Below are 21,522 nucleotides of genomic sequence, written 5' to 3' on the forward strand. Positions count from 1 at the left end.
TTATTGCTATTATTATTATTATTACTATTACTATGTGCAATTGAAGCCATATTGGATCACAGTAAATGAAAATTGACATTGTGCACGAATTCTGTGCTTAAAATGACAGTGGCCGTGAAATATTAAAAATTCTAAAATACCGAGGAGCTATCTTGTTGTTTTTGTGATCTTCAGTTCGCCTCTGTGTAACTACTGCAATCTGCCACTTCCCTCCACTACGAAATTCACTTTGTTTGTGTACAAAAATGTAAATAACACACAACAATAATATAGAAAGGGTAGATTCCTACTTGCCACATAAAGGTGCACTGAGTTGCAGACAGGCAAAGTCATTGTCTCTGAGCACTAAGGCCACACCTTTTTGTACGCAGTATGTAGCAATCTATCGTTTCCGTATTATAGGGTGTCCCACTCAAACCTCCCTGATTTCAAAGACCATGGAGAGAAAAACCACAGTAGATACGACAATGAAAAATGCACCACATTGTAGAGCATCTCATAGAATTTATTCATTTATCATCAGTACACCTCTGCATGTGAACCGTTTGTAGCACGAAGATTATTGGTGTATTCAATTTGTTGCCAAGTTCTTTGTAACATTTCATCTGTTATTGTTGTAATCGCGTTAGTGATAATATGTCGCAATGTAGGAATATCGCCCACATGCGATCCTTCACGACTCTCCACATGAAGAAATCGAGCAGCGCAATGTCGGCTGTACGTGGTGGCCAGGCAACGGGTCCTCCACGTCCGATTCAACGATTAGAAAATTTCCTATCCGGGAACTTGCAAACAGCCGTTGACTAACACGGTGGAGCTCCGTGTTGTCGAAAAATGATGTTGGGTTGCAGGTCTTGTATCTGAGGGTACACAAACTCCTCCAACATGTCCAGATACACTGACCCATTCACTGTTTGTTGCGCAAAGAACTGTCCTATAATCCCGTCGTGCATTAGCCCGCACCGGACATTAATCTTAGGGCTGTCACAAACATGTTCAATGACAACGTGCAGATTTTGCAAACCACAAATCCAAACATTATGCCTATTAACCCTTCCTGATAGATGAAAGGTTGCCTCATCTGAGAATAAACATCTTTCCAGGAAGCTGGCATCCATATCGATACGCTGCAGCATATCCGCAGCAAATTGTTGTCAGCGTGGTTTGTCGTTCGGTATCAGATGTTGCAGAATGTGCACTTCGTAAGCACACACACGAAGATGCTGGTGGACTACACGATGCAATGTTGATGGAGGTACATCAAATTGCGTAGATGCTTGACGAATTGACTTTTTTTGGCTTCTGAGATATGTTTGTCTGATGCCATCCACTGTCTCTTCTGAAACTCCATAATGTGCCCCGCCAGAATGTTTCAGAACACTTCCCGTTGCCAGAAATTCCCTATACCATTCCTTAACTGTTTTCACGTCAGGTGGATCACATTCATACACAGGACTATAATTTCTTTGTACAGTAATCAGCAATTTTGTTTCTTCAAACCACACTACTGCTTGCATGCGCTGCTGTGGAGTTGCCATTTTCACTTTGTGCGACCGTGCTGCACTCTGGTGACGATACTTGGCACTTCTGACATGGGAATATAAATTCTTTGAGATGCTCTACAATGTGGTGCCATTTTCATTGTCATATCTACTGTGGTTTTTCTCTCCTGGGTCCTTGAAATCAGGGGAATTTGAGTGGAACACCCTGTATTGTTATTCCATCCTGGACTCTCCATAACACGTAAGTAGATATGATACATAAAAATATGTATATCATTGAAAATAATCAAATTTTGAAAATATAGTGTAATTGGAGAAATAAAAAATCTGCTCTCCAAGCAGTGGCAGTAGAACACATGTGCTAAGGTACTTAAATTTGCAAGCTCTTGTATCCAGTGGCTCCTTCTGGCAGATGCGTTGAAGAGGAAGGAAGAAGAGTAAATGAAAAGGAGTGGTAGAGTTTAGGGAATTTTTAGAGTTCAGAAAGGCCGTCCAGAGCCCCAGCTCAGGGAATACTTACTGGACAGGATGAGAAGGAATGACTGATTGTAGGAAACAGCACTGGATGAGATTTGAAAACCTGAGGGCTTACAGGTGGTAGATTTACTGCCAAAACGTCATGCATGAGTTAATAAGAGCAGAAAGCAAAGTACATTGTATGTTGGGGGGGGGGGGGGGGGGGGGCAGGAGAGGGAAATAGACAGAGCATGTTGTGCAACAGGATATTGTGTGTTGCCAACATACACCCTCTGCCTATGCCCATTTGTTGTTGTTTTGATAGCTTGGTGATAGCCGTGCTGAAGGTTAAAGGTGGAACTGCATTTACATAACAATTGGTATATGACGTGTCGTTTCACAGTTTTCTCTCCCTTTGGTAGGCTATGTTTTGCCACTTACTACGGGGCTGGTATAGGTGGTGGTAGGAGGGTGGTAGTGCAAGTCTTGCAGTGGGGGTGGTCACAGGGGTAGGAGCTGTGGTGTAGACAGATGGCTGGCACGGGATTCAGAATAGGGCGACGTGAAATTTAAGTGCGAGAATGTGCTTGTAGATTCCAAAAATTTTTACAGGTCATGCTCACCACGAGTCCATATATCAGAGACTTTGTCAATGTATCGAAACCAAACCAGGGGCTGAAGGCTGGAGACCTGGAGCCAAACAATCATCTCTCTTTGTGTATACGTCGGACTGTTTGTAACATGCCGGGACGTGTCCTTGTTTATGGTGCCTCTTTAAGTTCACGTCACAACCGGATGTACCGGTCTTGAAACGTTTTCCTCACCCAGTAGATAGTGCGGAGTTGTCTCGACCTACCTTGCTTTGCTTATTCAATATTGTCTTCCCGGTAGCTGCGTCCGTCTCACCTAAACACACTGAAATTAAGAAGCCAGGATCCTAGATTAAGTTTTACAAAATCAAAAGTCAAGACCGTATTCATTGTTGAACATTTATGTCAACTAATGTCCGATTTATTTGTTATCACTCAGACACACAATATTCATGTGACCGGGCCTCTTACACTTAATAATCTTCACATTAGGTAGGTCAGAAACTTCCAGTCTTTAACGGTGTTCACAATTACAATTACCAAAAAATTAACCAACTTACCGCACTTTTGCTCCGTGAGAATCTGACTGAGAACTAACTTAGAACTGCACCAGCTCAGACCTTATATAGACGAGCGCTTGAATATTTGACTATTTCTGTTAATATATTATAGTTTATAGTTTCCCAGGGTTAAAATGACCCTTTCTAACTGGTTTTGAAGTTAACTATTGGGTTTTATTATTTAAATAACACGAGTGAGCTGTATCAATTTAAATACGCGGAACTAACTTGTGCATCCGCCTTGGGAATTCCCGACTTATAACCGTGGCAGCCCTCTTGAACAATAATTTTTACATATTCAAATTTCCTTAATTCTTGATTAACCCACTTACAAAGTTGAGACTGGAGTCATTTTACATAGAAAAATATAGGCAGCAAAAGTATCAAAACACATCTCAGAATTATACAGTAGTTCGGTCACAATTGGCACTGAAAGTCATACAGGCTACAGGTTTCAAGTCTTAATATCTCTTTAACTAATAGACTTTAGGTTAATGTAAACACTTTGCTGGAATCAGTAAAATTTAGGCTTTCTTTTGGATGCAGTCTTATACGAGGTGCATTCAAGTTCTAAGGCCTCCTATTTTTTTTCTAATTAACTACTCACCCGAAATCGATGAAACTGATGTTACTTCTCGACGTAATCGCCCTGCAGACGTACACATTTTTCACAACGCTGACGCCATGATTCCATGGCAGCGGCGAAGGCTTCTTTAGGAGTTTATTTTGACCACTGGAAAATCGCTGAGGCAATAGCAGCACGGCTGGTGAGTGTGCGGCGACGGAGAGTGTCTTTCACTGTTGGAAAAAGCCAAAAGTCACTAGGAGCCAGGTCAGGTGAGTAGGGAGCACGAGGAATCACTTCAAAGTTGTTATCACGAAGAAACTGTTGCGTAACATGAGCTCAATGTGCGGGTGCGTTGTATCGGTGAAACAGCACACGCGCAGCCCTTCGCGGACGTTTTTGTTGCAGTGCAGGAAGGAATTTGTTCTTCAAAACATTTTCATAGGATGCAACTGTTACCGTAGTGCCCTTTGGAACGCGATGGGTAAGGATTACGCCCTCGCTGTCCCAGAACATGGACACCATCAGTTTTTCAGCACTGGCGGTTACCCGAAATTTTTTTGGTGGCTGTGAATCTGTGTGCTTCCATTGAGCTGACTGGCGCTTTGTTTCTGGATTGAAAAATGGTATCCACATCTCATCCATTGTCACAACCGACGAAAAGAAAGTCCCATTTATGCTGTCGTTGCGCGTCAACATTGCTTGGCAACATGCCACTCGGGGAGCCATGTGGTCGTCCGTCAGCATTCGTGGCACCCACCTGGATGACACTTTTCGCGTTTTCAGGTCGTCATGCAGGTTGTGTGCACAGAACCCACAGAAATGCCAACTCTGGAGGCGATCTGTTCAACAGTCATTCGGCTATCCCCCAAAACAATTGTCTCCACTTTCTCGATTGTGTCGTCAGACTGGTTTGTGTGAGCCCGAGGTTGTTTCGGTTTGTTGTCACACAATGTTCTGCCTTCATTAAACTGTCGCACCCACGAACACACTTTCGACACATCCATAACTCCATCACCACATGTCTCCTTCAACTGTCGATGAATTTCAATTGGTTTCACACCACGCAAATTCAGATAACGAATGACTGCACGCTGTTCAAGTAAGGAAAACGTCGACATTTTAAGTGTTTAAAACAGTTCCCATTCTCGCTGCTGGCGGTAAAATTCCATCTGCCGTACGGTGCTGCCATCTCTGGGACTTATTGACAATGAATGCGGCCTCATTTTAAAACAATGCGCATGTTTCTATCTCTTTCCAGTCCGGAGAAAAAAATCGGAGGCCTTAGAACTTGAATGCACCTCGTAGGTGAATTCGATCTATTAGCTCACTTAAATTTCATTTAATATCTATTGCACAATATACGTCATTGTTCATAACTTTTAATAGGATAAATTTCCAATAAAACTAATTAGCTCATTACTTTCAGAATAGACATTAGAATGTACTGAAATAATAGATTTTACTAGGGGAATTTTATTTAAACTATTTCTGAATTCTGTACTATGAGTCTGAAGGCCACAGAATCTGTAGTCGGAATCTGAGTGGTGAAAATGAAAATAAATAAATAAATAAATAAATAAATAAATAAAAGTTCCTTGCTTAACTAAGTTACTGAAGGAGTGTGAAACCAAAACAGGATAGCAGTGGGCAACCCTGCTTCGTTACACGTTTTCCAGTGCTCGTTAAAAGTCCTTGCAGTGAGCAGGTGAAGAGGGCGCCCACTTGCTATACACGGCTGTCGTGTAGGGTAGTACAGCCGTTGTCATTAGTCTTATGTTGTGGCAAGAAAGAAAATCTGATTGTACTTGCTACAGAAAATGCTGCTGGTAAACCTTGCTCCTCCTGTGATGTGTTTTTTTAGTCTTGTTGTCAAAGCTGACAGAGTACTGACAGTATGGAGGCAGATGCTGAGTAAGTGCTTAAGGAGACCAAACAGAGAAAGTCATCGGTCAACCTGCCCCTCGCCACACCTGCCCACGTCTGCCCCCAGTCTGCTTGTGTATAGAAAAGAGTGATAAAGTGTTCTAAATGTTTGTGTAGTACATGTTTCCAGTGGAACATGGGAACTGGCCTAGTACTCACCAAAAACCACCTAAAAACCGCATCCAGGCTGGCTCGCACACATTGAACACGATATTTTATACAATCATTATGTAAATTGATATCACATACAATTCTAGCAGTATACACTCCAACAAAGATCTTTGTACTCATTTAGAATAAACTCTGGCTAATCTTTCACATATTCTACTCTCGCTCTATTTTGACATCAACCCCGAATATTCCTATTTGACCTGGTAAGTTTTTCTAATATTTAGGATTCGTTAGGACTCTGTCTCAATTTTTAATTGCAAACTCCAAGTTTTCCGGACACTTGTGTACTTTATTCTTTATTCTAATTCTTTGCACTGCTTCTTTAGTACGCAATAATCTTATTATTTATAATCTTTTTGTAGTCTGGAGGAACTCTGGGCAAAATAAAAGTGTTCCTACTGACACTCATAAAACATATTAATGCTAATGAAGTATGGAATTCAAACTTACCAGAATAATTTCTACAAAATTTTGTGGCTTTTGTCACGATACTGCCATTTCCCCTGTAGAAACAGTACCTATACCTCCCATACGGGTTGATCATATGATTACCCTTTCTCCTTCCGTTTTGGTAGGCACGCCCCATTTTTAATTCCTGTTTTCCAATGGTACAGGTCTCTTGGTGCCCCTGTCTGCACAGTATAGGTCAGCCTTTCTTAGGTCTGCCTATCTGCCCTTTTCATCCAATACATGCTGGGTGCCCCCCCTTATCGTTTATGAGTAGGCCTCATGGTTCATTTCCCTACTATACATCTTTATGAACACTATAATTAAATGTTTTCTGGTAAAGTTACAAATCTATTTTACACCTCAACTCCACTTCTCGATACTTCATTCAGTACCCCGCAGTCCTCCCCTACTTTTTGACTTATACATACTTGATATATTCTATGTCTCTATACACCATTCAATATATAGTATGTTTACTTAGGTTATTAGAGTCCCACTATCCCACAAATCATCAGAATATTTGTTAGACAGACATTCCTTAATAATTATCACAACTAGTTCCTCCCTGACTTATGCTCATTAGTTATGCTCCTTATCAACATGATAGTTTTTTTTTTTTCTCCAAGTACCTAGACGATGTAGAACCGTCACAATGAACAACGATAAGTGCGTATTTCTCTATGTGCAGTATGGCCTTGATATCAATGACTTGCAGTAGCCTTTGCTTGTCGGCCAAGTAAAGACGAGGATGCAGAAGCAAGAGAAAACTGATCAACTTATATGTCTCTCTAAAGGTGGATAATAGGATAGTATAAGAATTCAAGAATAGATTACAGAATAGTTTAAGATTTGAAGGGAATTTGGTGCAGGAAAAATAGTACAGAAGAAACACCGAAAACGACTAGGGATCTGACGGTCGTCACTCCACCTGTTAAGACGGAACATTAACATCCCTGGGAGACAGATGTGACTCCGCCCGGATCCCACGGACCTAACCTTAACCTCACTCGATTACTTACACACCAATACTTCTCGTTAAATTTGGTGTGAAAGTCCCCCTACAGCAAAACAATTACCACTTTAATAGGAAACACAACATTAAGTAAAGTTATTCTATTTTCTACCCTGTCACGGACAAGTTTGAATTCTTTGCACAAGTCGTCCGTAACCTTGCTAGCATCACTAAGTCCAGAAAAAGCAATTGACGAAATGTTTCCGGAGATTATACTCTCGGTAACTTCCCAATCTTTAATTAGTTCGAATGGTTCTGCCAAACTACGTACATTTATAATATCAGAGCTGGATATATTCTCTTTGAAATTGTGTCCTACATTATCTACTCGTGAACTGACAAGTCGGTACTGACACCTGTAATTTGCAATTGAACAATTGACATTAATCGCACAGGCTGTTTTACACTCTCTTTCAAAGCATTCAGTTCCTGTCTTACATTATTGTATTTAACGTTACACACATTTTCACAAGATTCTAACTTTTCATTAAGATCGGGTTCTTTATTATTATATTTGACGTCGCATTCAACCTCCAAAGTAACTGTGCTTTCGCATCGATTACTAGATTCTTTGTTCTCGGCGTGTATTTTGACGGGCCGTAAACCTATACTTGTCTTTTGGATAACTGAGGTTTCATTCTGAGCCTTTAATTTAGAATTCATTGTGTTTATTAAGTGTAGGTTTTTTTTAACATCTGACCTCGAGCATTCAATTTAGAATTTATTGAATTCATCAAGTCTAGGTTTTTCTCGAATTTATCGTCTCATGTTTTATTCGAGGCCACGAAGCGATTGTCTAAATATTTCCTAAAAGCATTAAAAAACTCATTATGGGCTTTGAATTTGGCATCTGGTTCCTTTCTTAAAGAAGCATTTTCAGCATTTGACTGTGTTCTCTGGCCATCTAACTTAGCATCTAATCTAGAATGTACTGAGCCTATCTCCTTTCTTAAAGCGGCACTTAGAGTGTTTACAGCTTCAGAATCTGCTCGCTGGGCCTTAATTAAATTCACCGATTCAGACAGGTCTTGCATTTCCCTAGTCACTTTAATAGCTGTGACTCGTTCTGCTAGTTGCTGTTCTTGATCCGTATTTGTTTTACTATTAGCTCTGGTGATCATTAAAAAAAATTCACCTCTATGTATAATAACTGTACTAACAGTTTATCGTTCAACAGTTCCCTCAACTTTACCAAATAATTGTTGTTTTTCGGCGTCGGTGGCTGGTTACTGCGTCGGTGTCGGCACGATGTACGTGTGTGAAGACTGCTTACTGTCCACACTCAGTCGAAAGGCTGAGGCCTTTTCCCCGGTTTTTTGCCGCTATCACCTTCTCTCGTCTTTTACTGTGGCGCACTCGACTTTCTTCCGTAGGTTTATTGGACTCGATACAATTACTGGAAACAGTTCTCGTATCTTGTTAGGCCCGGTTGCTATGGCAACTCATAATATCTTTTTCCCGTTTCTGTCTTTAAATCCCTGTTTTCTTCGGGTCCTATCACTCGGGCCGCCACATTCTAACATTTTTCAGCGACTGAAAATAGTATCTCCTTATTTCTGTAATCTGTTGATCACGTATATGAACTGTAGTGTCAACGTACTCGTTGATTAACGATGTACTAGAACTGCTGTGCTGAACAAAATTCTCTTCTTAGACATATAAATATCTTCATCGTCTCACTCGTGTCTCGAGCTTTAGAAATAATTAAGTACATTGAGACACAAGAGTTGGTTTAAAAACCGTATGAAAATATGAACGTGCGTCTTCTCCGAGTCCAGGACGTGAAGTTAGTTCAAAGTCTCTAGTCTAAAAAAAGAGTCCAATACATGAACGAACATAGAAATCTATATTTGGTTGTTCGTTAGTCTTTTTACAATCAACAGAGACACTAAAGAGCACAGAATACTACATAAAGTTTCCTCGTTCTTCTCGACCCGTACACGGGAACTCCGTGGACCGTACGGCAGGTACTCGGCTTCCACCGTTCGGCCGCCGGGTCCGTCTTTTCCTCGTAACAGTTTTTTTCTACCTGCACATACAAATAGACTTGTGCAGTAGGGTGTATTCGTTTCTCCCACTCACTTCTAAAATATCGGGTGGTGAAAATGCTGGAAGACAGAGTGGTTCTAGAATTTGCTCCAAAATTCTCGAAGCACTACAATTTGGCCTAACCTTATAGGAAATTCATTGCTGTTCTCAGTGCGTTGTGAAAGTTAGTGCATCTTCCTTACAAAGGGAGGCCACAATGTTTGGAATGCAGATTTACTTCAAACTTTGTACACTCGTAGTACTCCATGAGGACAACAAAATGTGTGAGCAGTAGCGCCTACTTCTCAAGTGTTATTGAGAAAATCGCAAGATAATTTCGGTCGTCTAATATATGCCTATGCGTGGCCATTTTTAACGTGAAGCGGCAGAAGCCGAGTGGTTAGCGTTCGAGCCCCGTAGTCGTGGGATCGCTGGATCGAGTCCCGTTCGTCAGTTTTTTTTTTTTATTTTCGACACGGTAATTTTCTTTACTATTTATATTGCAATTGATATAATGGGAAAAATACGTGTAATCGGATGAACTTGTATTAATTTTACAATGTTATTTGGCAGTCTACAAATTTTTTTACTATCACAAGTAATATAATATTCATAACTATCGACTAGTAAACGACCAAACGCATAAAGTGATACTGAAAATGTATGCTTTCCCGTGTCTTCAAAATTGTTCATATTTAATCGAAAGAGAACGAGAAATTGCTTCTCGTGAAGACGCTATTAAAATACACTCGATCCTGCACGACCAATTATCAGCACCTATATTTTAGGAAATACTGCGTTATGCATGGTTTGCTTCCAAATTATCAGCTGAAAGAGACGTTTTTGAAAATGTTAACGAGGTTTGTTTTTCCATGGAAAACCTCAAAAGACCTTGCGTATGCAGAAACATAGCATTTATTCAGTGCAGCTGGTGCCGTTTAACTTTATGTTTTCCATGTTTTTACGAAAAATAACCTTGTGCAACTTGTACTCATAATGTCGAAAGCGGCAATTAATTGTACATCTTTCGAAAGCCGGTCAAAACTTGGAGGTAACAAGTGGCTACGGGCTCCTTCCAGGTGTGAGGGATTTCTCAAATCACGGACAGGCATACATTTTCAGTATTACTATATGCGTTTCGTCGTATACTAGTCGGTAGTTATGAATATTATATTATTTGTGATAATAAAAATTTGTAGTTCATCCGATTACACGTATTTTTCCCATTATATCAATTGCAATATAAATAGGAAAGAAAATTACCATGTTGAAAACAAAAGAAAAACTGTCTAACGGGACTCAATCCAGCAATCCCGCGACAATGGGGCTCGAGCGCATATTTTTTAAATTTTTTATTTTTATTTTATTTTATTTTTTTTTTAATCTAATTTTGTTCATTGTAACTACTCGGGGTGGACGTGGAAAGACACCCGTTTCAGTTCGTTGTTGATCCATTAACTCAGTTTTTTTATTACGGAGGGCAGCTAACCCTCTGACCGAACACGCTGAGTTACTGTGCTGGCTCCCCTTGGCTGCCGCCGCTTCATCTTAAAAATGGCCACGCACAGGTGTATATATTTGACGACCGAAACTATCTTGCGATTTTCTGAGTAACGCTTGAGAAGTACGCGCTACTGCTCACACATTTTGTTGTCCTCGTGGAGTACTACGAGTGTACGAAGTTTGAAGTAAATCCACATTCCAAATGTTGTGGGCTCCTCTTGTTAGTGTTGTACATTTCAGAGCTGTGGACGGAAGATTCTGCAGGAAGAGGGGAAAAAAAAATTCAAAAGCTTTATGTGAAATGATAGATATATCATTGCTATTACTATTATTTACTTGAGCTTTCCCTATGTCCAACAAACATTTTGTAGATATTTCTACAGTTCAAAGAATAATTACCTCCTGTTAAAAAGTGAAAAGTGGCATTCATAAGATCATACACTTTGTTAAAAAAGGTAACGGGATACATTCTAATATCGTGTCTAACATCCTTTTGCGTGGCATAGTGCACCGACTCGACGTGCAGAAATATTGAGGCGTGCTGCATCTCAAGCTGTCTGCAATTGCGAAAGTTTTGGCTGTGCAGTACTTTGTCCACAGACTGACCTGTCGATTATGCCCCTAAGGTGTCGGACGGTCGGATGGTGGCCGTATCGTTTGCTCGAACTGTCCAGATAGTTCTTCCTACTGACTGCAAACAACTGTGGCCCAGTAACACGATTCACTGTCATCCGCAAAAATTCGATCATCGACCGGAAATGCGAAGTCCACGAATGCCTGCAACTAGTCCCTAAGTAGCCGAACGTGATGAAGTCAGCCACTGATTGGTTCAGTTGGACCAGAGCCCGTTGCATTTAGCTCAGCGCACACCTATATCGAGCCAACACCCACTGGCAAAGTGCCCGTTGCATGGTGGGATCTGTGCCACACTCGAACCCTGCCGTCTCGAACCGATACGGTCAGGAGCAGTGGTTGGGAAGGGAGTGAGACAGGGTTGTAGCCTCTCCCTGATGCTATTCAATCTGTATACTGAGCAAGCAGTAAAGGAAACAAAAGAAAAATTCGGTGTAGGTATTAAAATCCGTGGAGAAGAAATAAAAACTTTGAGGTTCGCTGATGACATTGTAATTCTGTCAGAGACGGCAAAGGACTTGGAAGAGCAGCTGAACGGAATGGACAGTGTCTTGAAAGGAGGATATAAGATGAACATCAAACAAAATCAAAATGAGGATATTGGAATGTAGTCGAATTAAGTCGGGTGATGCTGAGGTAATTAGATTAGGAAATGAGATACTTAAAGTAGTAAGGAGTTTTGCTGTTTCGGGAGCAAAATAACTGATGATGGTCGAAGTAGAGAAGATATGAAATGTAGACTGGCAATGGCAAGGAAAGTGGTTCTGAAGAAGAGAAATTTGTTAACATCGAGTATAGATTTAAGTGTCAGGAAGTCGTTTCTGAAAGTATTGCTATGGAATGTAGCCATGTATGGAAGTGAAACATGGACAATAAATAATTTAGACAAGAAGAGAATAGAAGCCTTTGAAATGTGGTGCCACAGAAGAATGCTGAAGATTAGATGGGTATATCGTGTAACTAATGAGGAGGTGTTGAATAGGATTGGGGAGAAGAGGAGTTTGTGGCACAACTTGACTAGAAGAAGGGATCGGTTGGTAGGACATGTTCTGAGGCATCAAGGGATCACAAATATAGCATTGGAGGGCAGCGTGGAGGGTAAAAATCGTAGAGGGAGACCAAGAGATCAATACACTAAGCAGATTCAGAAGGATGTAGGCTGCAGTAGGTACTGGGAGATGAAGAAGCTTGCACAGGATAGAGTAGCATGGAGAGCTGCATCAAACCAGTCTCAGGACTGAAGACCACAACAACAACAACAACACAGTCAGGAGCCCGGGAGAGGCACTGCCGGTGACGTCGTGCCGTTAGCAGAGACACTTGTGTCGGTCGTCTGCTGCCGTGGCGTGTTAATGCCAAATTTCGTCGCACTGTCCTGTCGGGTACGGTTGCCGTGTGTCCCAAATTGATTTCTGCAGTTATTTCGCACTACACGGTGAGAGGTAATGCCCGGAATTTCATATTCTCGGCACAGTCTTGACACCGTAGATCTCGGAATATTGAATTGCGTAACGATTTGCGAAGAGGAATGTCCCGTGCGTGTGGGTCCGGCTACCAAACTGTGTGAGATGCTGTTAATTGCCGTAGTGCAGCCGCAACCACATTGGAAGCCTTTTCACAGGAATCACCTGAGTACAAAGGACAGCTGTGCCAATGCACTGCCCTTTTATACCTGTTGTACGCCGAACTAATGCCGTCTGTATGTGTGCTGTCCCATGGCTTTGGCCATCTCGTTCTGTGACGAGAGTGTCAGTGCTGTTATAAATACTGTCTCATCTATCTTGACCACCACAAATAACTTTATGTCCAGAAACGAAATAAAAAAAATATGTGTCTAGCAAATACCACTTAGCTGCCAGTAGGTACTGACCGTCTCGATTGCCTTTCTTGTATTGTTCTTTGCTAGAAATATGTGAACAGCAATACGTCTTTTTTAAATGTTATTATTTGGTAATCCGCTTCCTCTCCTAAAGACATGTACCTTTCATATAAAAGTGACATTACTAAAAAATGGTACTGAAACAGAGGATGACAGACTAAAGGCTGAAATACTAAATGTCTTTTTCCAAAGCTGTTTCACAGAGGAAGACTGCACTGTAGTTCCTTCTCTAGAGTGTCGCACAGATGACAAAATGGTAGATATCTAAATAGACGACAGAGGAATAGAGAAATAATTAGAATCGCTCAAAAGAGGAAAGGCCGCTCGACCTAATGCGATACCAGTTCGATTTTACGCAGAGTATGCGAAGGAACTACCCCCCCTTCTTGCAGCGGTGTACCGTAGGTCTCTAGAAGAGCGTAGCATTCCGAAGGACTGGAAAGGGCACAGGTCATCCCCGTTTTCAAGAAGGGACGTCGAACAGATGTGCGGAACTATAGACCTATATCTCTAACGTCGATCAGTTGTAGAATTTTAGAACACGTATTATGTTCGAGTATAATGACTTTTACGGAGACTAGAAATCTACTCTGTAGGAATCAGCACGGGTTTCGAAAAAGACGATCGTGAGAAACCCAGCTCGTGCTATTCATCCATGAGACTCAGAGGGCCACAGACACGGGTTCCCAGGTAGATGCCGTGTTTCTCGACTTCCGAAACGCGTTCGATACAGTTCCCCACAGTGGTTTGATGAACAAAGTAAGAGCATATGGACTATCAGACCAATTGCGTGATTGGATTGAAGAGTTCCTAGATAAAAGAATGCAGCATGTCATTCTCGATGGAAAGAAGTCTTCCGAAGTAAGAGTGATTTCAGGTGTGCCGCAGGACCGTTGCTATTCGCATTATACATAAATGACCTTGTGGATAACATCGGAAGTTCACTGAGGCTTTTTGCGGAAGATGCTGTGGTGTATCGAGAGGTTGTAACAATGGAAAATTGTACTGAAATGCAGGAGGAACTGCAACGAATTGACGCGTGGTGCAGGGAATGGCAATTGAATCTCAATGTAGACAAGTGTAATGTGCTGCGAGTACATAGAAAGAAAGATCATTTATCATTTACCTACAATATAGGAGGTCAGCAACTGGAAGCAGTGAATTCCATAAATTATCTGGGAGTAGGCATTAGGAGTGATTTAATATGGATTGACTATATAAAGTTGATCGTCGGTAAAGCAGATGCCAGACTGAGATTCACTGGAAGAATGCTAAGGAAATGCAGTCCGAAAACAAAGGAAGTAGGTTACAGTACACTTGTTCACCAACTGCTCGAATACTGCTCACCGGTGTGGGATCCGTACCTGATAGGGTCGATAGAAGAGATAGAGAAGATCCAACGGAGAGCAGCGCGCTTCGTTACAGGATCATTTAGTAATCGCGAAAGCATTACGGAGATGACAGATAAACTCCAGTGGAAGACTCTGCAGGAGAGACGCTCTGTAGCTCGGTACGGGCTTTTGTCAAAGTTTCGAGAACATACCTTCACCGAAGAGTCAAGCAGTATATTGCTCCCTCCTATGTACATCTTGCGAAGAGACCGTGAGGATAAAATCAGACAGATTAGAGCCCACACAGAGGCATACCGACAATCTCTCTTTCAACGAACGATACTAGACTGGAATAGAAAGGAGAACTGATAGAGGTACTCGAGGTGCCCTCCGCCACACACCGTCAGGTGGCTTGCGGAGTATGGATGCAGATGTAGATGTAGACTCTTCTCCGATTGCACTATCCCGGTAGCATAACTCGTCAGCTTGCTAGTGGTGACTGTAAGCAAATGAAAAAATCCTGTTCAGTATTGGTAGGATTTCAAATTGAAGCAAAGACTGACGACTAGCTTCGAGTGTTCAGAAATACAAAATTGCACACTTCACAAAACGTAAAAACCTGGTATCCTGTGACTACAATATCAAAGACACACAGTCGGAATTCGTCCACAGCACAAGTGTCGTGTAAACAATCTCCTTCACAGACTGACGGCATTGTCTTAGTTTTCTACCGATGAGCCAAAGTCTGCCACCTGCTGTCCTATGACTGATCCGTGTGTGACGGTTTTACTTCACATCCCCACAAACTGTTACGTCTCAGTATTTGCACGAGTTGCCCGATTCCATTTGTCACTCATTGATGTTTTTGTCATAGGATGCTATGGATTTCTTTTCTTCTTTTTTTTTTCTCTCTTCCTTTTATGAAGTGCAGAGTTTCATATTTCTAAACATTAAATGAAATTGACAGTCTTTACACCACTTTTAAATCTTAAAAAGATCAGATTTAACATTTGTGCAGCCATTTTGTACTGTACTTTGTTACGGCTAACCACATCATTTGTAATGAGTCTGAGGTTGCTATTGACACGATCTGCCAGCTCATTAGTACAGAGTAGGAAGAGCGCAAATGTCTGAACACACTTCCCGGTGCATGACAGAAGTTACTTCACTCGTCGATGACCCCCCGTGTAAGATAACATGCTGCATTCTTCCTGCCAAGAAAGCATCAATCTAGTCACAAAATTAGAATTATGTACTTGTCTACATGAGAGAAGGGTAAAGACAGTTCAGGCTGCAGTATGTTTGTTATTAGCATTGCTATGTGTATCCCCTGCTCGACTCTGTTAGGAGAAGACATTAATTTTTGCATTGCAGTTTTCAGAGTGTGATTTTTTTGTATTGCGTGGTTCTTTACAGCAAAGTAATATCCTTTGCAGGATCCTGTATGTATCAAAATTGAACCGGAACACGATCAATGTGCAGCTACACTTCCGGTCCCAGAAGCGACAAAAATTAAGGTATGCACCAAATTCCTGTTACTGCTTCCTGGCACAGAGAGAGAAAGAAGGCAAAAAGTCTTATAACTTGTTTTGTTCAGTCATCTCCTTACTGTGCTGTTATTGGAGCCAATGAACATATGTTAAAGAAAATACACAACACAGTAGGAAATTAATTTTGATGTATTCCTATTTATTGCACAGAGTTTTAAACATAAAACAGTAAGTTACAGTAATTAACAATCATTCACTCATGTCAGACTAATGTTTCTCACAATTCTGATAAGACAAATGGGTTCAAAATTTAAACAGTCCAGTAGTGCATGACTAGGAATATGTGAGGTTGTATAGAGTAATGAAGATGTGGAAATTGCAAAAATTAAGTACAAGGAAATTACATAACCCCCCCTTTCTCTCTCCCTCTCTCTCTCTCTCTCTCTCTCTCTCTCTCTCTCTCTCTCACACACACACACACACACACACACACACACACACACACATGTGCACCAATTTACCAAGGCAATCACAAGTAATGTATCCTCACAACCATTGAGAAGAAATATTTTTGAACACAACTACAATAACCTACTATACAAATATTAAAAGATAATTATGAGAGTAGTATTGACAGCAGAAAATAATATTCAAATAATTATACAAATAATTGCAGTAAGATAATAGAACAGTAACAGATGTGTTTCACGAATCAGATGTCAAACTGTACCACGAATATGAGCTGCACTGCAGACAGACAGTTGCAGTGTGTGTCTTTTGGTAGATATTTCATTAAAATGTTCTAAATATAATGACTACAGTCGCAGCAATTTACGTCATGTTATGCATGTATTTAGCTTTTGCTCTACACAAAATAAAATGAACCCATTGATGGTGGTGAATCTCCAACAAAATATGAATGGCTGAAAAAAGAAACAGTCTTATTTGTTCAAGGCAGAACCCTCCTCAAAAGCTTTATTGCGTATCAGTGATGTAGCTCGCTTCTCGAGGTTTTGGAGCTGCCTTCCTTCTGTGTGACAAGAAACTTGCATTCCTGGCATACTGTAAACTATCTGTACTTTTCATATACCTTGCTGTTTTTGTTTTCCTCCTTCTATATCATCAGCTAATCTAAAGCTGTTATTTCTCATTCCTTCTCCGACAAGTCAACTTTTTCATGTCACTGTTCATTCTGTGCTGATGACGCATGTTGGACAGGAATATGATGTGGAAATTTTGTAACACAATGTTTATAAGACAGACATTTCTTAAATTCTGTGTAAGTAGAGGGAAACATTCCACGTGGGAAAAATATATCTAAAAACAAAAATGCTGTAACTTACGAAACGAAAGCGTTGGTATGTTGATAGAGACAATAAAAAAACACACAAAACTCTTTGCCTTTACAAATGTCTGCTTGTGTCTGTGTATGTGTGGATGGATATGTGTGTGTGTGTGCGAGTGTAAACCTGTCCTTTTTTCCCCCTAAGGTAAGTCTTTCCGCTCCCGGGATTGGAATGACTCCTTACCCTCTCCCTTAAAACCCAATCCTTTTGTCTTTCCTTCTCCTTCCCTCTTTCCTGACGAGGCAACTGTTGGTTGCGAAAGCTAGAGTTTTGTGTGTATGTTTGTGTTTATTTGTGTGTCTATCGACCTGCCAGCGCTTTTGTTGGGTAAGTCTCATCATCTTTCTTTTTAAATATATTTTTCCCACGTGGAATGTTTCCCTCTATTATATATATATATATATCCGCACATATACAGACACAGGCAGACACATGTAAATGCAACTATATGGAACTAAATCTATGTGTCTACTCTGATCCCTGTGAGAGCTTAGAGTTTGAAGCATATGCATTTCAGTGCAAATGAATGAATGTTAATGTGATAACTCATGTCTCATGTTTTAATGAATGGTATTTGCGGATCCTATTCCCAATTTATTTTTGGGGTTCAGTATTTTGATTTGATTTACATAATGCCCATGTGATGTCATATCCATATCCCAATTTATTACATTTTGGCATCCAATGTAGGGCGTAATTTAATGTACACAGTAAATTCTTTTTTTTAATTTTTTGTTACTGGATACTTTGTTGTTTTGTGTGACCTGATTCTTTGTTGTTTTGTGTGACTTTTACTAAGCTAAGCAAATTCTGTTTTTCAGTTTTAGATATATGTGTCTGTATATGTGCGGATGGATATGTGTGTGTGCGCGAGCTGTATACCCGTCCTTTTTTCCCCCCTAAGGTAAGTCTTTCCGCTCCCGGGATTGGAATGACTCCTTATCCTCTCACTTAAAACCCACATCCTTTCATCTTTCCCTCTCCTACCCTCTTTCCTGATGAAGCAACTGCAGGTTGCGAAAGCTTGAAATTTGTGTGTGTGTGTTTGTGTGTTATCATTGTTACTGTTTTCGAGGTGCTCAGTCCAAAGACTTGTTGTGCAGCTCTCCGTGACACTCTGCTGTCCTGTGCGAGCACCTTCACCTCTACAGCTGTGCTCTATCCCTGCAATCTTTACGCCACATACTTGCCCCTGCCCTTTCCATCAGCAACGCGACTTATTTGCCGACGTCTCGTTACGTGTCGGCATCGACTGACACTTTTTGTCAGGATGTGCCCTGATTGTTCCCCCCATCCCACCTCATTAGTTAATTCATCTACCCATCCAATCTTCTGAATTCTTCTATGGAACATTTGAACAACTTCTATTCTAATCTGGATTTTTTGTTGCCAACGCTTCACTTCTGGACGAGGCTTCAATTCAGACAAATACCTTCGGAAAAGACTTCCTAACATTTAAATTTGAAACAATGGAAAATCCAGGATGGAATGTAACAATACCAGAAAAGGAAAGTAGCTACTCACCATATAGTGGAGATGCTGAGTCACGATAGGCACAATAAAAAGATTCACACAATGAAAGCTTTTGGCCATTAAGGCCTTTGTCAACACACACACACACACAAATATGCAACTTGCACGCACATCTGCATCAGATCTGCATCACAGGCTGTGAAGCAGTCAGTAAGGTGAGCCTGTGCCATATGGATCCTTCCCACCAACACCAGCTTTTTCGGAATTGTGCAGGTGGGAACTTTCCCTGCAGTACATCCTACGTTTCCGTAACCCTCCCGGCCTCGACCTTCGTCAGTCACTGTCCTCACTCATCCAGCCCCCTCCCTGTCCCCATTCCAGCACTACACAGCCGTCATTTCACGGTCACACCCAGTCTATTAATTTCTTTTATTCCTCCCCTTTTCGCTACTTACCCCCTCCCACCTCCGCACCTTCTCTCCTGCCCTCCGTCTAAACTGCAACACTTGACTGTCCGACACTCTCGCCGTACTGTCCCTCCCCCTCCCCGCCCCAGCCTCCTCCTTACCCCCAGCCAGTCGCCACTCCCACTGGTGCTGCTGTTCGCAGTCTGGTCTCAGCTCTCTGAGACTGCTGAGGTGTGTGTGTGTGTGTGTGTGTGTGTGTGTGTGTGTGTGTGTGTGTGTGTGTGTGTGTGTGTACTGCTGACAAAGGCCTTACTGGCTGAAAGCTTTAATTGTGTGAATCTTTTTATTGTGCCTGTCGCGACTCAGCATCTCCGCCATATGGTGAGTAGCAACTTTCCTTCTCTGGTATTGTAACATTTAAATTTATATCAGACATTAACAAATTTCTCTTTTACAGAAATGTGTACTTGTATACCCTGTCCACTGTGGCTGTGGTCATTTATTTTGCTGACCAAATAGCAAAACTCGTGTACTGTTTTGTGTGTCTCATTTCCTTGTCTCAATTTCCTCAGCATTGACTTATTTAATTCCACTACATTCCACTGCCCTCGTTTTATTTTCTGATCATCATCGTATGATCTCTTATCGAGACAGTCTCCATTTCATTCAACTTCTCTTCCAAGTCCTGTGCTATTTTAGACTGAATTATAACACTGGCAGGCTTCCGAGCTTTGATATTTTGTTGTGAGCGTTAATCCTCTTTCCAAACGTGTCCTCAATTTTTTTCCACAGTTTCCTCAATCTACAGATAACATGGGAGATGGATTACAACCCTGCCTCACTCCCTTCTCAGTCATCGCTTCCCTCTCGTGGACTTTGAAGATCATTGTTATTGTTACCACTGTGTGCTGCCCGTGCACTATACATATTCGAATGTCGACTCACAAAAGATATCGGTAGATGTAAGACAGATCCTAATCTCGCTGTGTAAAGTAAATGCATAAATACGTAAATAATAAATTGTTTGTGTTGCAGCCATTTGATTTGGAAGCTTTGAAGCAGGAATGGAGCGAAGATGATGTGGAGGAAGATTTCTGGGACGTGGCTCAGGTGGGGCTTCACACTATTGAGAGGTACACAGGTGCCTAGTCACCCCTCGGTTTAATCCAGAATTTCATGGAATCTGTTACAGGTACCTGAGAAAGCAGCTGTAGAGAGGGATGGGGTTATGTTACAGGTGTGTGAGAAAGCAGCTGTAGAGAAAGACGGGGTTCGTGCCGAAACACCCAAAACAGCACAGTCATCTGAGCAGTGCGTACAGGAGGTAGGGTAACGGGGAATCTTGTGTTTCCGTGTATTTCTTGCCATTATTATTATTATTATTATTATTATTATTATTACTTTTACTACTGCTACTGCAGTAGTACTATTGTTATTAGGTACAACTGGAACCTTATTAGATCACAATAAATGGAAATTAACGTCAGCCTTCTGCAGAAAGTTCGTGCCAAAAATGACAGCTGCCATGAAATATAAAAATGCTTAAACACACAGTGGCTATCTTTTTGTTCTTGCGGTTTTCAGTCCAATGCCGGTTAGATGCAGCTCTCTATACTAGTGTGTCTTCTGTAAGCCTCTCACCTGTGCATTAATGTCATGACTTACATCCATTTGAACATGCTTCCTACTCAAACACCGTGATCTCCAATTACAATCTCCTTCCCCCCTCTCCCCCCTGTTTCCCTCCATTATGAAATTATTGACTTTGTTAATATACAAACACTGGAAAGTCCAGGTTGGAATATAAGCAGTATAAGGAAAGGGGAGATTGCTATTCACCATAAAGATGACATGTCGTGTTTTTTGTGTCATCGTTGCCGCTGCAGAGTCTCGTGTCGTGGGTAGCGAGGAGAGGATGTTGTTTGGTGGCCGATATTCTCTTCCTACAACACAGGGTTCTTTATTCGTAATAATACTGGGTGTATACGACATGGAAAATCCGGCGAAAACCCGGGAATTTTTTCATTTAGGAGAATACCGGGAAAAACTTGGGAATTTTTCGGAATTCTGGGAATTTTTCATTGTTTTAGCTTTCAGTTAAATTTTTTTAGTTTTGACTGGTAAGAATTGATTCTCTACCAAAGAATGTTACTGTCACCTGCTACTGGAGAAAGATACTGCAGCAATAAAATATAAATGA

At 41.2% G+C, this 21,522-nt stretch overlaps 1 protein-coding gene across 11 annotated transcripts in view; it reads left to right on the top strand.

Moving 5' to 3' along the window:
• LOC126108463 (myoneurin-like) overlaps window positions 1-21,522 on the top strand; it is a 131,775-nt gene that overhangs the window by 82,870 nt on the left and 27,383 nt on the right. For 10 of the 11 annotated variants that reach the window (XM_049913698.1, XM_049913700.1, XM_049913695.1 and 7 more), the window contains 3 exons: window positions 16,043-16,123; window positions 20,358-20,432; window positions 20,515-20,646. In XM_049913698.1, the coding sequence (XP_049769655.1) occupies window positions 16,043-16,123; window positions 20,358-20,432; window positions 20,515-20,646 (288 nt within the window). The remainder of the gene's footprint in view (window positions 1-16,042; window positions 16,124-20,357; window positions 20,433-20,514; window positions 20,647-21,522) is intronic. The other variant, XM_049913702.1, reaches the window with a different exon arrangement.

The sequence above is a fragment of the Schistocerca cancellata genome, chromosome 11 (assembly GCF_023864275.1).
Source record: "Schistocerca cancellata isolate TAMUIC-IGC-003103 chromosome 11, iqSchCanc2.1, whole genome shotgun sequence".
Taxonomy (NCBI): domain Eukaryota; kingdom Metazoa; phylum Arthropoda; class Insecta; order Orthoptera; family Acrididae; genus Schistocerca; species Schistocerca cancellata.